At 48.3% G+C, this 14,684-nt stretch overlaps 1 protein-coding gene across 1 annotated transcript in view; it reads right to left on the bottom strand.

Annotated features, from left to right (window-relative positions):
- Positions 1 to 14,684, bottom strand: part of LOC126986824 (ras-GEF domain-containing family member 1B-like) — a 109,387-nt gene that overhangs the window by 10,794 nt on the left and 83,909 nt on the right. The window contains 2 exon segments of the mRNA XM_050843208.1: positions 4,735 to 4,878; positions 13,675 to 13,694. Of these exon segments, the coding sequence (XP_050699165.1) occupies positions 4,735 to 4,878; positions 13,675 to 13,694 (164 nt within the window).

Here is a 14,684-nt window from a genome sequence, read left to right as displayed (position 1 = left end):
GAGGGTTACTTCAGGGAGGTTAGGGAAGGGAAGATGAGAACGGGGAGGCCAGGGAGGAAGGGAGAAAGAGGGGAGGTCAGTTCAGGGAGGTTAGGGAAGGGACAATGAGGTCGGGGAAGGCATGGGAAGGGAGATAATGAAGGGGAAAGAGGAAAAAGGAGAAGGTTAGGTTCTAGGGAAGGGATGTTTAGCATAGAAGGAAAACGGGGAAGGCTTGGAAGAGGGGGATACTGAAAGAAACGGGAAGGAGAGAGAGAGAGAGAGAGAGAGAGAGAGAGAGAGAGAGAGAGAGAGAGAGAGAGAGAGAGAGAGAGAGAGAGAGAGAGAGAGAGAGAGAGAGAGAGAGAGAGAGAGAGAGAGAGACCTCGGATGCTGCAAAGGTAATTCGGGAGGTTGGACAGGATTAAGATGTTTGATTGTTTCGTGTGTGTGTGTGTGTGTGTGTGTGTGTGTGTGTGTGTGTGTGTGTGTGTGTGTGTGTGTGTGTGTGTGTGTGACAAGGGTGAAGACTTATTACTGTCCCTGGGCACCGTGTCGAACTTGCTGTCATATGCTGCAGATTCATAAACGTGTACAGAGCCTAGTAACTCAGCGCCTAAGTCTATATACACCAAGTCAAGTCACGCGCAGGTTTGTGGGAGGAGACACGGCCGAGGCGTGGTTTATGCGTGACACTGCTTGGAGCCAAACTAGAGAATGTAGAAACAGGGATTTAGAGAAAACGAAGAAAGGCGGACTAATTTAAATCAATCACTTCATCATGCCCTCCCTCACACCCCACACCGCCGTTTGTAGGCATTGGAATTACAGTCACGCAATAGCACAATAAAAAGACATATTTTTTCGTCAGTGGCTTGCCTGAACGCGCTGTGAAAGCAAGCAAGCATGCACATCCAGAGTGCACACACGGCCCCAACTTTAGTCACCCCTGAACTGGCGGGTATTTTTTCTTGGCTCCACGTGACGTCATCCTGCTGCTCCGCCCCCAAACCGCCTCCGATGCGTACCGGTCGCTGTTTTGAAGCAGAGTGATTTGACTTGGTATATATAGACCCTCCACCCTCGATGTCTCTCCATAATTGAATATCCTTTACCCTCGTCCTAATCTTGGTTCTCTAGTGTAATGTTTTTTGTTTTTTTACAATCTCAAAATACTCAGTCCTTTCTTCTCTACTGTCTGACCCCTGACCTTTGACCTTTGCCTTTCGTATCCAGTCTTGCCAATTCGACATTTTATCCTCCTTCCCAAACCTCCTCCTCTTATGCCTATTCGTCCTCCATAATCTTTTAAATCCTATTATCCTTTCTCTCTTCATTGTTATCCGACTTGTTTTCTATTCCATTTAACTATTCTGATTTTTCCTCTTCCTCCTTTTCCTGTTTCCTGCACCTCCCTTCTTCCTCCTTCTCTTTTCCATCATTGAGTCCGTAATTTTTAGTTCAATAAGTTTTTTTTTTCTTTCTGTAATCTTGTATCTTCCTCTTCCTCCTCTTTCTTCTCCTCCTACAACCTATGTATTCCTATGTCTTCTTCTTCTTCTTCTTCTTCCTCCTCCTTCATCTCCTTCTACAACAACTCCTCCTCCTCCTCTTCCAATCCTCCTCCTTCATCTCCTCCTCCTCCTTCTCCTCCTTCATCTCCTTCTACAACAACTCCTCCTCCTCCTCCTTCTCCTCCTCCTCCTCCTCTTCCAAATCCTCCTCCTCCTCCTCCTCTTCCAAATCCTCCTCCTCCTCCTCCTGCTTCATCTCCTACACCAACTCCTCCTCCTCCTCCTCTTCCAAATCCTCCTCCTCCTCCTCCTCTTCCAAATCCTCCTCCTCCTCCTCTTCCAAATCCTCCTCCTCCTCCTCCTCTTCCAAATCCTCCTCCTCCTCCTCTTCCAAATCCTCCTCCTCCTCCTCTTCCATCATTCCCGAGTCTGTAATTAATGACCAAACTTGAACTATGGTGGAGAAAATGTACAAAACGGGCCAAGAGCGATCACTCAAAGGCAAGAAGAAACAACAAAAACAACAGCAAAAACGACGACAACAGATGAATTAACACCCGGGAGGCGGTGGCTGAATGGATAGCGTGACGGCGCCGCGTTCAGGACGACGCGAGTTCAATCCCCGCCCGGTGCCACCAAGCTGGGATTTTTCAGCCGCCGCCGAGTGGCTTAAAACTACCCACATGCTGTCCAGAAGACCACCTATCAACCCGGACTCTAGATTCTAGGATTAAAGATGAGCTCCGGGAGGGCAGCATGAGCCAGTGCAAGATGGCGCCACTATAAACACTCGCCTGCGCCAGAACGGGCTGGGGCGACCATCAGGACCCACTGGGAAGAAGTCTTGGGCCAACCATCAGAACCAAAGCACTCGGGACGAAAAACTCGCGCAGCAAAATAAACAATCAAAGCATCGTTGGAATGGAGGAAAGAAATGACGGTAAAAGTTGGAGAGGTAAGGAAATTAAAGGAGCATAAAAGGGAACAGGGGATGTGAGGAAGGGAAGGGAAGGGAGAGAGAGGATTTGAATGCGTATATAGAAACTTGACGCCGCAAAAGGAAGAAAGGAAAGAATGTTTACAGAAAAGGGGAAAAAAATGATAACGAGAGAGAGAGAGAGAGAGAGAGAGAGAGAGAGAGAGAGAGAGAGAGAGAGAGAGAGAGAGAGAGAGAGAGAGAGAGAGAAGAGGAAAAAAATGAAGAAAAGAAGAGAGGAGGAGAGAAGAGGAAAGGACATGAGAGAGAGAGAGAGAGAGAGAGAGAGAGAGAGAGAGAGAGAGAGAGAGAGAGAGAGAGAGAGAGAGAGAGAGAGAGAGAGAGAGAGAGAGAGAGAGAGAGAGAGAGAGAGAGAGAGAGAGAAGCGACGCCGTACGTGAGACCTAACACACACACACACACACACACACACACAGTCCTGAAATCCACTATCATTAACCGAACGCTCGCTTGCTCAAATTTACCTTTAGCGAGAGAGAAAAAAAATCATCAGAAAAAAATATATCGATCACGCATTGAAAACAAGAAAAACGCGACGTACAGAGCAACTCCTTAACCCGAAAGAAAAAAACCCACTAAGAGAGTAAGAGAAAAATGAAACCCAGCACCCCAAAAATATAGGGACGGAGCCCAGGTCTTCGTGCATGCAAAATAGAGCGGACACAAGAAAAAATATTCGCTCTCTGAATGACACACCTAACAGGGGGGGGGGGAGAGAGAGAGAGAGAGAGAGAGAGAGAGAGAGAGAGAGAGAGAGAGAGAGAGAGAGAGAGAGAGAGAGAGAGAGAGAGAGAGAGAGAGAGAGAGAGAGAGAGAGAGAGAGAGAGAGAGAGATCATTTCCTATCATCCGTTTTCTTTGCACTTATCCAGCGTTGAAGGAAAATGGGAAGCGAAGAGAGAGGGCGGGAAGGCATGGAGAGTGTTTGTGTGTGTGTGTGTGTATGTGTGTGTGTGTGTGTGTGTGTGTGTGTGTGTTAGGCTTACGAATACCTTCAGTGATAGGGTTTATAATGAGAGAGAGAGAGAGAGAGAGAGAGAGAGAGAGAGAGAGAGAGAGAGAGAGAGAGAGAGAGAGAGAGAGAGAGAGAGAGAGAGAGAGAGAGAGAGAACAGGGAAATAGATGAACACTGGATAAGCCTAAAGAAAGGTCACACTTTTTATGACTGAAAAAACGAAGAACAACAACAAGCATAACACAATACAAACTTATAATATTAACCGCCATCACCCCCTCAGCCTCCCCAAACAATACCACCAACAACAACCCCGACTATAAGTACAACACCAATCACCAGAATCACTACCATCACTACCAACACTATCACATGCATACAGGGTACCACCAGAACCATCACTCCTGCAATCCCACCGCTACCACCAGTGTGATCTCCGCCCAGAGGCAACCGATTTGTAGAGTTAATCGACCACTAACCACCAATTCCAGCCAATAGCAGCACACGGCCAACCACGTCAGTACACAGCAACCACAACCATCACCAAAGTCACCTGTCCTATCCCACCGCTTCCACCAGTGTGAACCACGCCCAGAGGCAACCAATTTGTAGAGTTAATCCACCATTACAACCACTTCTAACCAATAGCAGCACACGGCCAACCACGTCAGTACACAGCAACCACAACCATCGCCAAAGTCACCTGTCCTATCCCACCGATACCACCAGTGTGAACTTCGCCCAGAGGCAACCGATTTGTAGAGTTAATCCACCATTACAACCACTTCTAACCAATAGCAGCACACGGCCAACCACGTCAGTACACAGCAACCACAACCATCACCAAAGTCACCTGTCCTATCCCACCGCTACCACCAGTGTGAACTCCGCCCAGAGCAAACCATTTTCCATAGTTAATCCACTCCTTCCACCCACTACTACCAACCAATAGAAGCACACAGCCACTACCATCACCAAAACCACCTCTCCTCCTATTCCACCGCTTCCACCAGTATGAACCACGCCCAGAGGCAACCGATTTTCTATAGTTAATCCACCACTATATCTCCACTATCACTCCTTTCACCCACTACTACCATCATATAGAAGCACACAGCCACCACCGCCGCCAAAGCCAACTGTCCTATCCCACCGGTGCCACCATTTTATAACACCACACGCAATACAGCATCCCAGCATCCCAGCATACATCATAACCACCACCATCACCACCACCACCACCACTCCTCCTTCCTTCCCACCGCAGAACACCACGTCAGAACAACTTACTGTCTTCTTGAGGCGAGACACGGTTGACATGTTCAGCCCCGCGATGATGCCCATGAGGGAGTTGAAGTTGCCAATGTTGAAGCACTCGCGGCCGACCTCTACCCACCACTCGATGACCCGAACTCGCTGCTTCCTCTTCACGTGCTGTAACGAAGGCAGGGTGTGAGTGGACTCAAATGGATGGAAAGTTGGAAAGTTTCGTTTAGTCGGCGCAACATCTGTGGTCATATGCCGGAGAGAGACAGAAGGGGAAGGAATTATAGGAGAAGGGAACAGACCCCAGGAGACGGGACACAACCCCCGATTAATACCTGGTACCCATTCACTGCTGGGTGGACAGGGGCGTAGGGTATCGGAGAAGCCGCCCGGGAATCGAACCCAGGCTCTCTCGGTTGTGAGCCGAGTGTGCTAACCACTGCACCACGAAGCCCCGACTCCAATGAATGAATAAGATAGATAGATAAAGATACTGACAGACAGATGGTGAAAAGAATTGTCATACATCTAGGTCAATTAACAATGTAATACTCCACTTAAATGCCGCAGTCCATCATCTTCAATGTAGGGAAATCAGATAAGGGGAAACTCAAATGTAAAATCCATGTTGTACAGTATATGTTTGTCCTGTCTGTTGGCTGATTAGTGGAAGTCAATAAAATATTTAATCTACGGTCAATTACTGTTTAGGGAAAGAGAGGGGGAGGGGGAGGAGGTGGGGGACTGGTTCTAATCTGTCGTTGTATTAGTGAATTTAACATACAGCTTTTAATTCTGGCTGTCATGGAAGAGAACAAATTTACTCGTGGTGATATGCAGCCCTTAAAGCACTCAGCCAGGTCACCACTGTATTGCCGAGAGAAGATGGCGCCACTATAAACACTTCCCTGCGCCATGACGGGCTGGGGCCGAACACCATCCAGGCCCCTCAAGCAAGCCTGCCGGCGCTATAGGCGTAGACGTAAAATAAAAAATAAATAAAAAATCCCCGTTTGTATCACTGAATCCTGTTAGTCAAGTCGGTATTTAGGACGTTAATCAAATACCTCTTCTACAGATTCAAGATTGACACCGACTCATTTCCTATAAGAGTGGATTTAGTCGTGACATTTACGGAACTTGAACGCGGATAAGAAATAAAAATAGTTCTGAGTTAAATACAAATAGAGAAAATGTGTGTGTGTGTGTGTGTGTGTGTGTGTGTGTGTGTGTGTGTGCGCCCCATTTTTCTCGCTTTTCGTTGTGGTGTAGTATTTCCAAGTTCCTTTTTGGCTCAGTGTTGACATACAATTTGGAGATGGAGGCGAGGGAGAGGGAAAATACATTGAAAAGAAGGAGAAGGAAAAGAAAGTTGGAAAGTTTCGTTTAGTCGGCGCAACATCTGTGGTCATATACCGGAGAGAGACAGAAGGGGAAGGAATTATAGGAGAATGGAACAGACCCCAGGAGACGGGACACAACCCCCGATTAATACCTGGTACCCATTCACTGCTGGGTGGACAGGGGCGTAGGGTATCGGAAAAGCCGCCCAAATCTTTCCACTCCGCCTGGGAATCGAACCCGGGCTCTCTCGGTTGTGAGCTGAGTGTGCTAACCACTGCACCACGAAGCCCCTGGGGAGGAGGAAAAGAAAAAGAGGAGGAGGAGGAGAAAGGAAAAACAAGGAAGAGGAGAAGGAGGAGGAGGAAGAAGAGGAGGAAATGCAGAATTGGACATGGCAGAAGTGGACGGGGTGGCCGGTTCAGAGTGGGTGGGGGGAAGAGTTATGGGCCATTAAAACACCCTTAGTATGATAATTGACCAAACACTCCATTAATACTACCAATGCTGACACACACACACACACACACTCACACTCTCACTCTCTCTCTCTCTCTCTCTCTCTCTCTAGCCGTTAATAGGTAAGCAAAGTACCAAGTTCGTGATGGATGGTCCAAGTATCGCAATAGCACTTAATAATTTCCTTCCTTTACTTATTCATTCCTGCACTCTAATAAATCCCACCGCGGTATTGTCACTCAGCGCAGCGACCCTAATCTATATACACCAAGTCAAGTCATACGCAGGTTTGTGGGAGGAGACACGGCCGAGGCGTGGTATATGCGTGACGTTGCTTGGAGCCAAACTAGAGAATGTAGAAACAGGGATTTAGAGAAAACGAAGAAAGGCGGACTAATTTAAATCAATCACTTCAACATGCCCTCCCTCACACCCCACACCGCCGTTTGTAGGCGATGGAATTACAGTCACGCAATAGCACAATAAAAAGACATTTTCTTTCGTCAGTGGCTTGCCTGAACGCGCTGTGAAAGAAGGCGAGAATGCACATCCAGAGTGCACACACGGCCCCAACTTTAGTCACCCCTGAACTGGCGGGTATTTTTTTTTTAGCTCCAAGTGACGTCATCCCGCTGCTCCGCCCCCAAACCGCCTCCTGCGCGTACCGGTCGCAGTTTTGAAGCAGAGTGACTTGACTTGGTGTATATAGACTCAGCAGCGACCATCACTCCTTCAATCCCACCGCTGTCACCAGTATGAACACCGCCCAGAGCAAACCATTTTTTATAGTTAATCTACAACCACAACCACCACCCATCATTCCTAGGGACCTGCAAATTGCCGCCGTAGGTATTGTAAAAGAGGGAAGGCGGTGACTGAGTGGTAGCGTGCTGGGCCCACATTCACCACGTGATGGACGACGCGAGTTCGAATCCCCACGCTACCACCTCGGGTTTTTCAGTCACCGCCGAGTGGCTTAAAACTACCCACATGCTGTCCTGAAGACCACCCATCAACCCGGACTCTAGAGGAAACCGTCCAAGTGAATCAAGAAGGCGTTCCGGGGGGCAGCATGAGCCAAGAGAAGATGGCGCCACTATAAACACTTGCCTGCACCATGACGGGCTGGGGCCGACTACCACCCAGGCCCCTCAAGCAAGCCTACCGGCGCTATAGGCATAGACGTAATAAAAAAAAACGAAAAAAAACGAGGAATATACTCGAACGATTAAACGAATAGTCTTTGGTCTGTATTAGTAAACGTACCGAACTCTCTGTATTTCCATTTCCCCAATTTCAATGAAAAGACTAACCGGGTCTTCTTGGATGATTTATTTTTCCCGTTCAAGGTGCAGAGGCCGTGTAAAACTGTCACTAACATTTCAAAACACTCCATGAGAATCCCCAGGGGCTTCGTGGTGCAGTGGTTAGCACACTCGGCTCACAACCGAGAGAGCCCGGGTTTGATTCTCGGGCGGAGTGAAAAAATTTGGGCGGCTTTTCCGATACCCTACGCCCCTGTCCACCCAGCAGTGAATGGGTACCAGGTATTAATCGGGGGTCGTGTCCCGTCTCCTGGGGTCTGTTTCCTTCTATAATTCCTTCCCCTTCTGTCTTTCTCCGGCATATGACCACAGATGTTGCGCCGACTAAACGAAACTTTCCAACTTTTTCCATGAGAATCCCTGAAACTTCCACGAGAGACTCCCAGACAGGTGAACCCAGGTACCGATACGTTTAACAATCCAGGCTTCTGACTCTTCTCTTTAATTAAAACTTCTGTTCTACACACTCCATTGAACTTGCCGCATCCAGTATTGGTAACATAGCACCTGGCGTTTGAATTAGGGCTGCAGCAGTGTTCGAGGGCAGCAATTCTCTCGCCAACCTTGCAACGGCAGTCCCTCTCCCCTCCCACACACCCTAACCCTTGACGGCAGGTGCATCGTTAGTCGAAACTGAATGTTGCATGACACACCACCGTTAACTCGAAAGCTGGAAAGTTTCGTTTAGTCGGCGCAACATCTGTGGTCATATGCCGGAGAGAGACAGGAGGGGAAGGAATTATAGGAGAAGGGAACAGACCCCAGGAGACGGGACACGACCCCCGATTAATACCTGGTACCCATTCACTGCTGGGTGGACAGGGGCGTAGGGTATCGGAAAAGCCGCCCAAATTTTTCCGCTCCGCCCGGGAATCGAACCCAGGCTCTCTCGGTTGTGAGCCGAGTGTGCTAACCACTGCACCACGAAGCCCCCTGTAACGGAGCTGAGAAAGGCTTCCCACATCATTAAAATATCCACAACAACCATCAGTAACGCCCATACTACAAGTTCTTCCTGCCTAAGCCATTCCCGTGACGTCCGTTCCAACGCTATCAGTTAGGCAGCTCCCCTTTCCCCTTCCTGCGAGTGTTTATAGTGGCGCCATCTTGCATTGAACTCGCGTCGTCCTGAACGCGGCGCCGTCACGCTATCCATTCAGCCACCGCCTCCCCCTTACAAGCTGTCTATGAACAACTGCCACGGGGTTAAGTACTACACCTAACATAATGCTCTCTCTCTCTGTGTGTGAATGATGGTAATAACATGTACCGTTGTGTGTGTGTGTGTGTGTGTGTGTGTGTGTGTGTGTGTGTGTGTGTGTGTGTGTGTGTGTGTGTGTGTCGGCGTTGATATAATGTTGCAGCTGTGCACAACATCTGGGTGGCTAAGGGTTGGATGAAGGGGGAGGGGGGATGGAGAAGGGGGAGGCTGAGACATAAATACCCCCCACCCACCCCCTCTCCCTCTCCACCCTTCCCCGCCTTTCCCTCCCCCAAAGACATTTATTTTCCTTTCGTAATTGCAACATAACTCTCCTTCCTACAATACTTAGTGCCGTGTAAGTTATGTCCTGACCCCTAATTTCTCTTTCACTCTGTTGTTCTACTGGCCCGACTACGAACTGGCCTATTTTTTCACTGTTTTTCATTTTTAAGTTAGGTTTCGATTCACTGCTGGTCCATTTTTGGGGGGCAGGTCGTTTCTCTAAGTTAAGTAAGACGGCTTGTAAGTTAAATTCTCAGTCTTATTTCTCCCCCACATTGTTGTTTCTACTGGCCGTTAAACTCCCCGGCTACGAACTGGTCTATTTTTTCACTGTTTTTCATTTTTAAGCTAGATTCTGATTCACTGCTCGTCCATTTTTGGGGGGCAGATCGTTTCTCTAAGTTAAGTAAGACGGCTTGTAAGTTAAATTCTCAGTCTTATTTCTCCTCCACATTGTTTTTTCTACTGGCTGTTAAACTCCCCGGCTACGAACTGGTCTATTTTTTAACTTTTTTTTCATTTTTAAGTTAGGTTTTGATTCATGGCTGGTCCTTTTTTTGGGGGGCAGCTTGTAAGTTAATATGTTCTAAGTCCTGACCCCTAATTTCTCTTTCACTCCGTTGTTCTACTGGCCCGACTACGAACTGGTCTATTTTTTCACTGTTTTTCATTTTTAAGTTAGGTTTTGATTCACTGCTCGTCCATTTTTTGGGGGCCAGCTTGTAAGTTAATATGTTCTAAGTCCCGACCCCTAATTTCTCTTTCACTCTGTTGTTCTACTGGCCCGGCTACGAACTGGTCTATTTTTTCACTGTTTTTCATTTTTAAGTTAGGTTTTGATTCACTGCTCGTCCATTTTTGGGGGGCAGGTCGTTTCTCTAAGTTAAGTAAGACAGCTTGTAAGTTAATATGTTCTTAGTCTTATTTCTTCTCCACATTGTTGTTTCTACTGGCGGTTAGACTCCCAAACTACCAACTGGTCTATTTTTTAACTGTTTTTCATTTTTAAGTTAAGTTAGCCTGGTCACATACAGTCCCAGGTCTTTCTCTGCCTCTGTGGTGGATAGTGGAGTGTTTCCCATGTGGTATTGGTGTGCTGGATATCCCTTCACTGGTAGCCTGGTAACATACACTCCCAGGTCTTTCTCTGCCTCTGTGGTGGATAGTGGAGTGTTTCCCATGTGGTATTGGTGTGCTGGATATCCCTTCACTGGTAGCCTGGTAACATACACTCCCAGGTCTTTCTCTGCCTCTGTGGTGGATAGTGGAGTGTTTCCCATGTGGTATTGGTGTGCTGGATATCCCCTCCTAAGGTGCAGGACTTTACATTTTTCTTCATTGAATTGTAGCAGCCACTTTTTGCTCCACTCCTGTAGCTTGGTGAGGTCTTCTTGTAGGAAATCCGCATCCAAGGGGTTAATAAAGTTGTGCATAAACATTCTGCTATACTAATTTTCCCTAATTCTTTACATCCCTCCTAAGACTGCAGAATAACGTAACCTTGCCAGCACTCAACGCCTTCTATTAAGTGACATTCTATCCTCCTACCGTACACTCTGGCCCCATTTTTTTTAAGGCTTGCTTGAGGGGACTGGATGGTGTTCGGCCCCAACCCGTCATGGCGCAGGCAAGTGTTTATAGTGGCGCCATCTTCTCTTGCCCCTTCCATAACGGCTGCCACTTCTCTTTTCTCTCTCTCTTTAATCTTGCGTCATTGCCTATGTTGCTGTCTCGCTAATGTTCCTTTTTTTCCTCTCGCTTTTATAGTCTGGTGGAGTTTTCTTCCCTTGGGGCTAATCACCATGTTTCCCTACACAGCTAACTTTATTACCAGCAGGCTCACGTAGGCTCCATATATCATGCCGTAATTTCTCTCTGGGGTGTTTTATCTCCTCCTGTTTTCCCCTCTACCGCCGCCCCATTCTCGACGTAAAAGATCTCCCAACTTTATGTATATACAAGAGTCATACACAGACATCCTTCAAGTAGCAGCGGTTAGGTTGGTTGGTTGGTTGGTCTGTCTGTCTGTCTGTCTGTCTGTCTGTCTGTCTGTCTGTCTGTCTGTCTGTCTGTCTGTCTGTCTGTCTGTCTGTCTGTCTGTCTGTCTGTCTGTCTGTCTCTCTCTCTCTCTCTCTCTCTCTCTCTCTCTCTCTCTCTCTCTGTGTGCAATGCAAGTCAGTACAATGTTTCAGAGCTAAAATCTCTTCTTTTCTTCTAACACTAACAGCCTTGCAAAACACTAACAATGTGTATAGCTATCACATCACGGAAGGTGTAGGTGTATTGTAGCCACCTGTGGGAGGCAACCTTCATTTGTAAGCTGGACAGATGTCACGTCCATATCAGCAGTGAGGAGGTTCCATTACACCACCGTCGCGGACAACGCACACTGGTTGGTAAGAGTGGCCTCTGGGAGCTTCGGCAGGGAGACGTTGCCTAGCCCTCTCTCTTAAGCCCCGTTCACACTGTGTCGACTCTCCTCTTTCAAGACATGCCCGACCCTTTCACATCAACACCCAAGGCCTCGTGTACCCTAGGGTCGTGGGTAGTCGTGGCCCAGGGTCGGCACAGTGTGAACGGGGCTTTACTCTCATCGACAGGCGACGCGGCATTATGGAAAAAAAAAAAAATAAATAAATAAATAAATAAAAAAACAACACAAATGTCTCTTCCCTTCCTGGTTCATTTTTCAGCCCCCGCGATCGTATCTCCCACCATCAACCCCCCTCCCCCCCGCCCCCCACAGCCCACAGACTTACCTCCCCCGCCCCCCTCAGCCCACAGCCTTACCCCCCCCCCCCTCATCGTGAGCATCCACCTCATTAACAGTGTTCGCTTAACCACTTTACCAGAAATATATTTAGTTTTCAATATTCAAGAACCTTAGAGATAACTTCGCTTTCAGACTCGGGGGCCATCGCTTTCGTTTTATTTTCTTTCCCTCCTCGTTTCAAGAAGAGAGTCTGGTCGTTTGGAGAGCCCGGGGTGGAGGAAGTTCCGGCACGCGGGGCGGGGCGGAGGGGTGGGGCGGGGCAGAAGGGCGGGGGAGTAAGGGCGGGGCGGGACGGGGCGCGCCGCGGGACGTCTGCTGAGTGAGGCAATAAAATCGTCCCTTTGGTCGTCGTCCTGGGCGTCGTCGTCTCAAAGGTTGGACCAAGATCAAGACCAGGCTCAGGAGTGGTAAGGGAGTGGATGGTGCTGCTGCTGGGGCCGAGTGGAGAGACGAGTGGACGAGTGATAGAGGCGATGAAAGAGTTCCTGGAGAGCATGTGGCGTGCAAGATGTATGCGGTGGCTGAGTGGTAGCGTGCTGGGCCCACATTCACCGCGTGATGGACGACGCGGGTTCGAATCCCCACGCTACCACCTCGGGTTTTTTTTAGTCACCGCCGAGTGGCTTAAAACTACCCACATGCTGTCCTGAAGACCACCCATCAACCCGGACTAACCGTCCATGCGCCATGACGGGCTGGGGCCAACTACCATCCAGGCCCCTCAAGCAAGCCTACCGGCGCAATAGGCGTACACGTAAAAAAAAAAAAAAAATAAATAAAAAAGTTTAAGCAAAAGTGGATCAGGCGATTTTTCCCGCGTCTGTAAAATATATCAAAACTTTCTGCTCTTCAAATTGAAATGGGGAGAAAAAATAAAAAGCCTCCCCGTTGTGTATTCTGATCCCCTGTGTGACAAGTAGATTCTGTTAAAGTTTGACATTCATAAAGAGAACTGTTATTTTTCCTGCACGATTCCTCTCAAAGTAAAATTCATGTGATTTCTTGGTTTCCTGTAATCCGTTTATTTTTTCATTTATTATTATTATTTTTTTTTACGTGTACGCCTATAGCGCCGGTAGGCTTGCTTGAGGGGCCTGGATGGTAGTTGGCCCCCAGCCCGTCATGGCGCAGGCAAGTGTTTATAGTGGCGCCATCTTCTCTTGGCTCATGCTGCCCCCCGGAACTCCTTGATTCACTTGGACGGTTTCCTCTACAGTCCGGGTTGATGGGTGGTCTTCAGGACAGCATGTGGGTAGTTTTAAGCCACTCGGCGGTGACTGAAAAATCCCAGGTGGTAGCGTGGGGATTCGAGCCAGCGTCGTCCATAACGTGGTGAATGTGGGCCCAGCACGCTACCACTCAGCCACCGCCTACCCTATATAGGAGAGTCGTGCAACAGCTTTTTTTTTTTATCTCTACATGATTTCCTTTTGACCAACTTCCTAAATGTAAGTAAAAACAGACGGGTTTGCTTCCAGGTGGCGGCATCGTTGAACCCCACAACGTAAGTCTATATATACCAAGTCAAGTCACTCTGCTTCAAAACTGCGACCGGTACGCGCAGGAGGCGGTTTTGGGGCGGAGCAGCGGGATGACGTCACTTGGAGCCAAAAGAAGAAAATACCCGCCAGTTCAGGGGTGACTAAAGTTGGGGCCGTGTGTGCACTCTGGATGTGCATTTTCGCCTCCTTTCACAGCGCGTTCAGGCAAGCCACTGACGAAAAAATATGTCTTTTTATTGTGCTATTGCGTGACTGTAATTTCAATGCCTACAAACGGCGGTGTGGGGTGTGAGGGAAGGCATGTTGAAGTGATTGATTTAAATTAGTCCGCCTTTCCTCGTTTTCTCTAAATCCCTGTTTCTACATTTTCTAGTTTGGCTCCAAGCAACGTCACGCATAAACCACGCCTCGGCCGTGTCTCCTCCCACAAACCTGCGTATGACTTGACTTGGTGTATATAGATTTAGGGCCCACCTTATTATATTAGCACCGGCGTCTGTTCTCCGTAAATATAGGAAGATAAGTCTCCCAGTGTTCTCTCGTGCTCGGACACTTTAATAGCGGTCGAGAGTTTTGTTATCTGTTCCATTCTTATTTTTTTTTTACGTTATTTCATATTCTATTCGCGTGTGAAGGCCTGTTCCACGCATTTCTCGTTAGGGGCCTCTCTCTCTCTCTCTCTCTCTCTCTCTCTCTCTCTCTCTCTCTCTCTCTCTCTCTCTCTCTCTCTCTCTCTCTCTCTCTCTCTCTCTCTCTCTCTCTCTCTCCCCCTTCTCCCACCCCCACCCACACACTTGCGAGGTAGTCAGGTTATTCGTCTCCTCGCCCTCTTAAGAACTTGGTAACCTTTTGATCTTCGTCTGGACGGTGCTTCACTCTGTAATGCCTTCAAGAATTGTTCCTGGACCTGCTAAACGCGCGCCTCTCCCCGGTCATGGGCTCGAACACTACGCTTGGGTGCCCCAAGCGTGTTCGGAGTCTCGTCTAAGAACTCCCGGTGTCACGGCCCAAAGTTACAAACAAGGATCTGAGCATGCGCGGGCGAAGTAATCAAACGCAGAATTTTCGGCACGTATACTGAAAACACA

The sequence above is a fragment of the Eriocheir sinensis genome, chromosome 6 (genome assembly GCF_024679095.1).
Source record: "Eriocheir sinensis breed Jianghai 21 chromosome 6, ASM2467909v1, whole genome shotgun sequence".
Taxonomy (NCBI): domain Eukaryota; kingdom Metazoa; phylum Arthropoda; class Malacostraca; order Decapoda; family Varunidae; genus Eriocheir; species Eriocheir sinensis.
The sequence above is the reverse complement of the archived record's forward strand: the minus strand, read 5'-3'. Positions and strand labels throughout refer to the sequence as shown.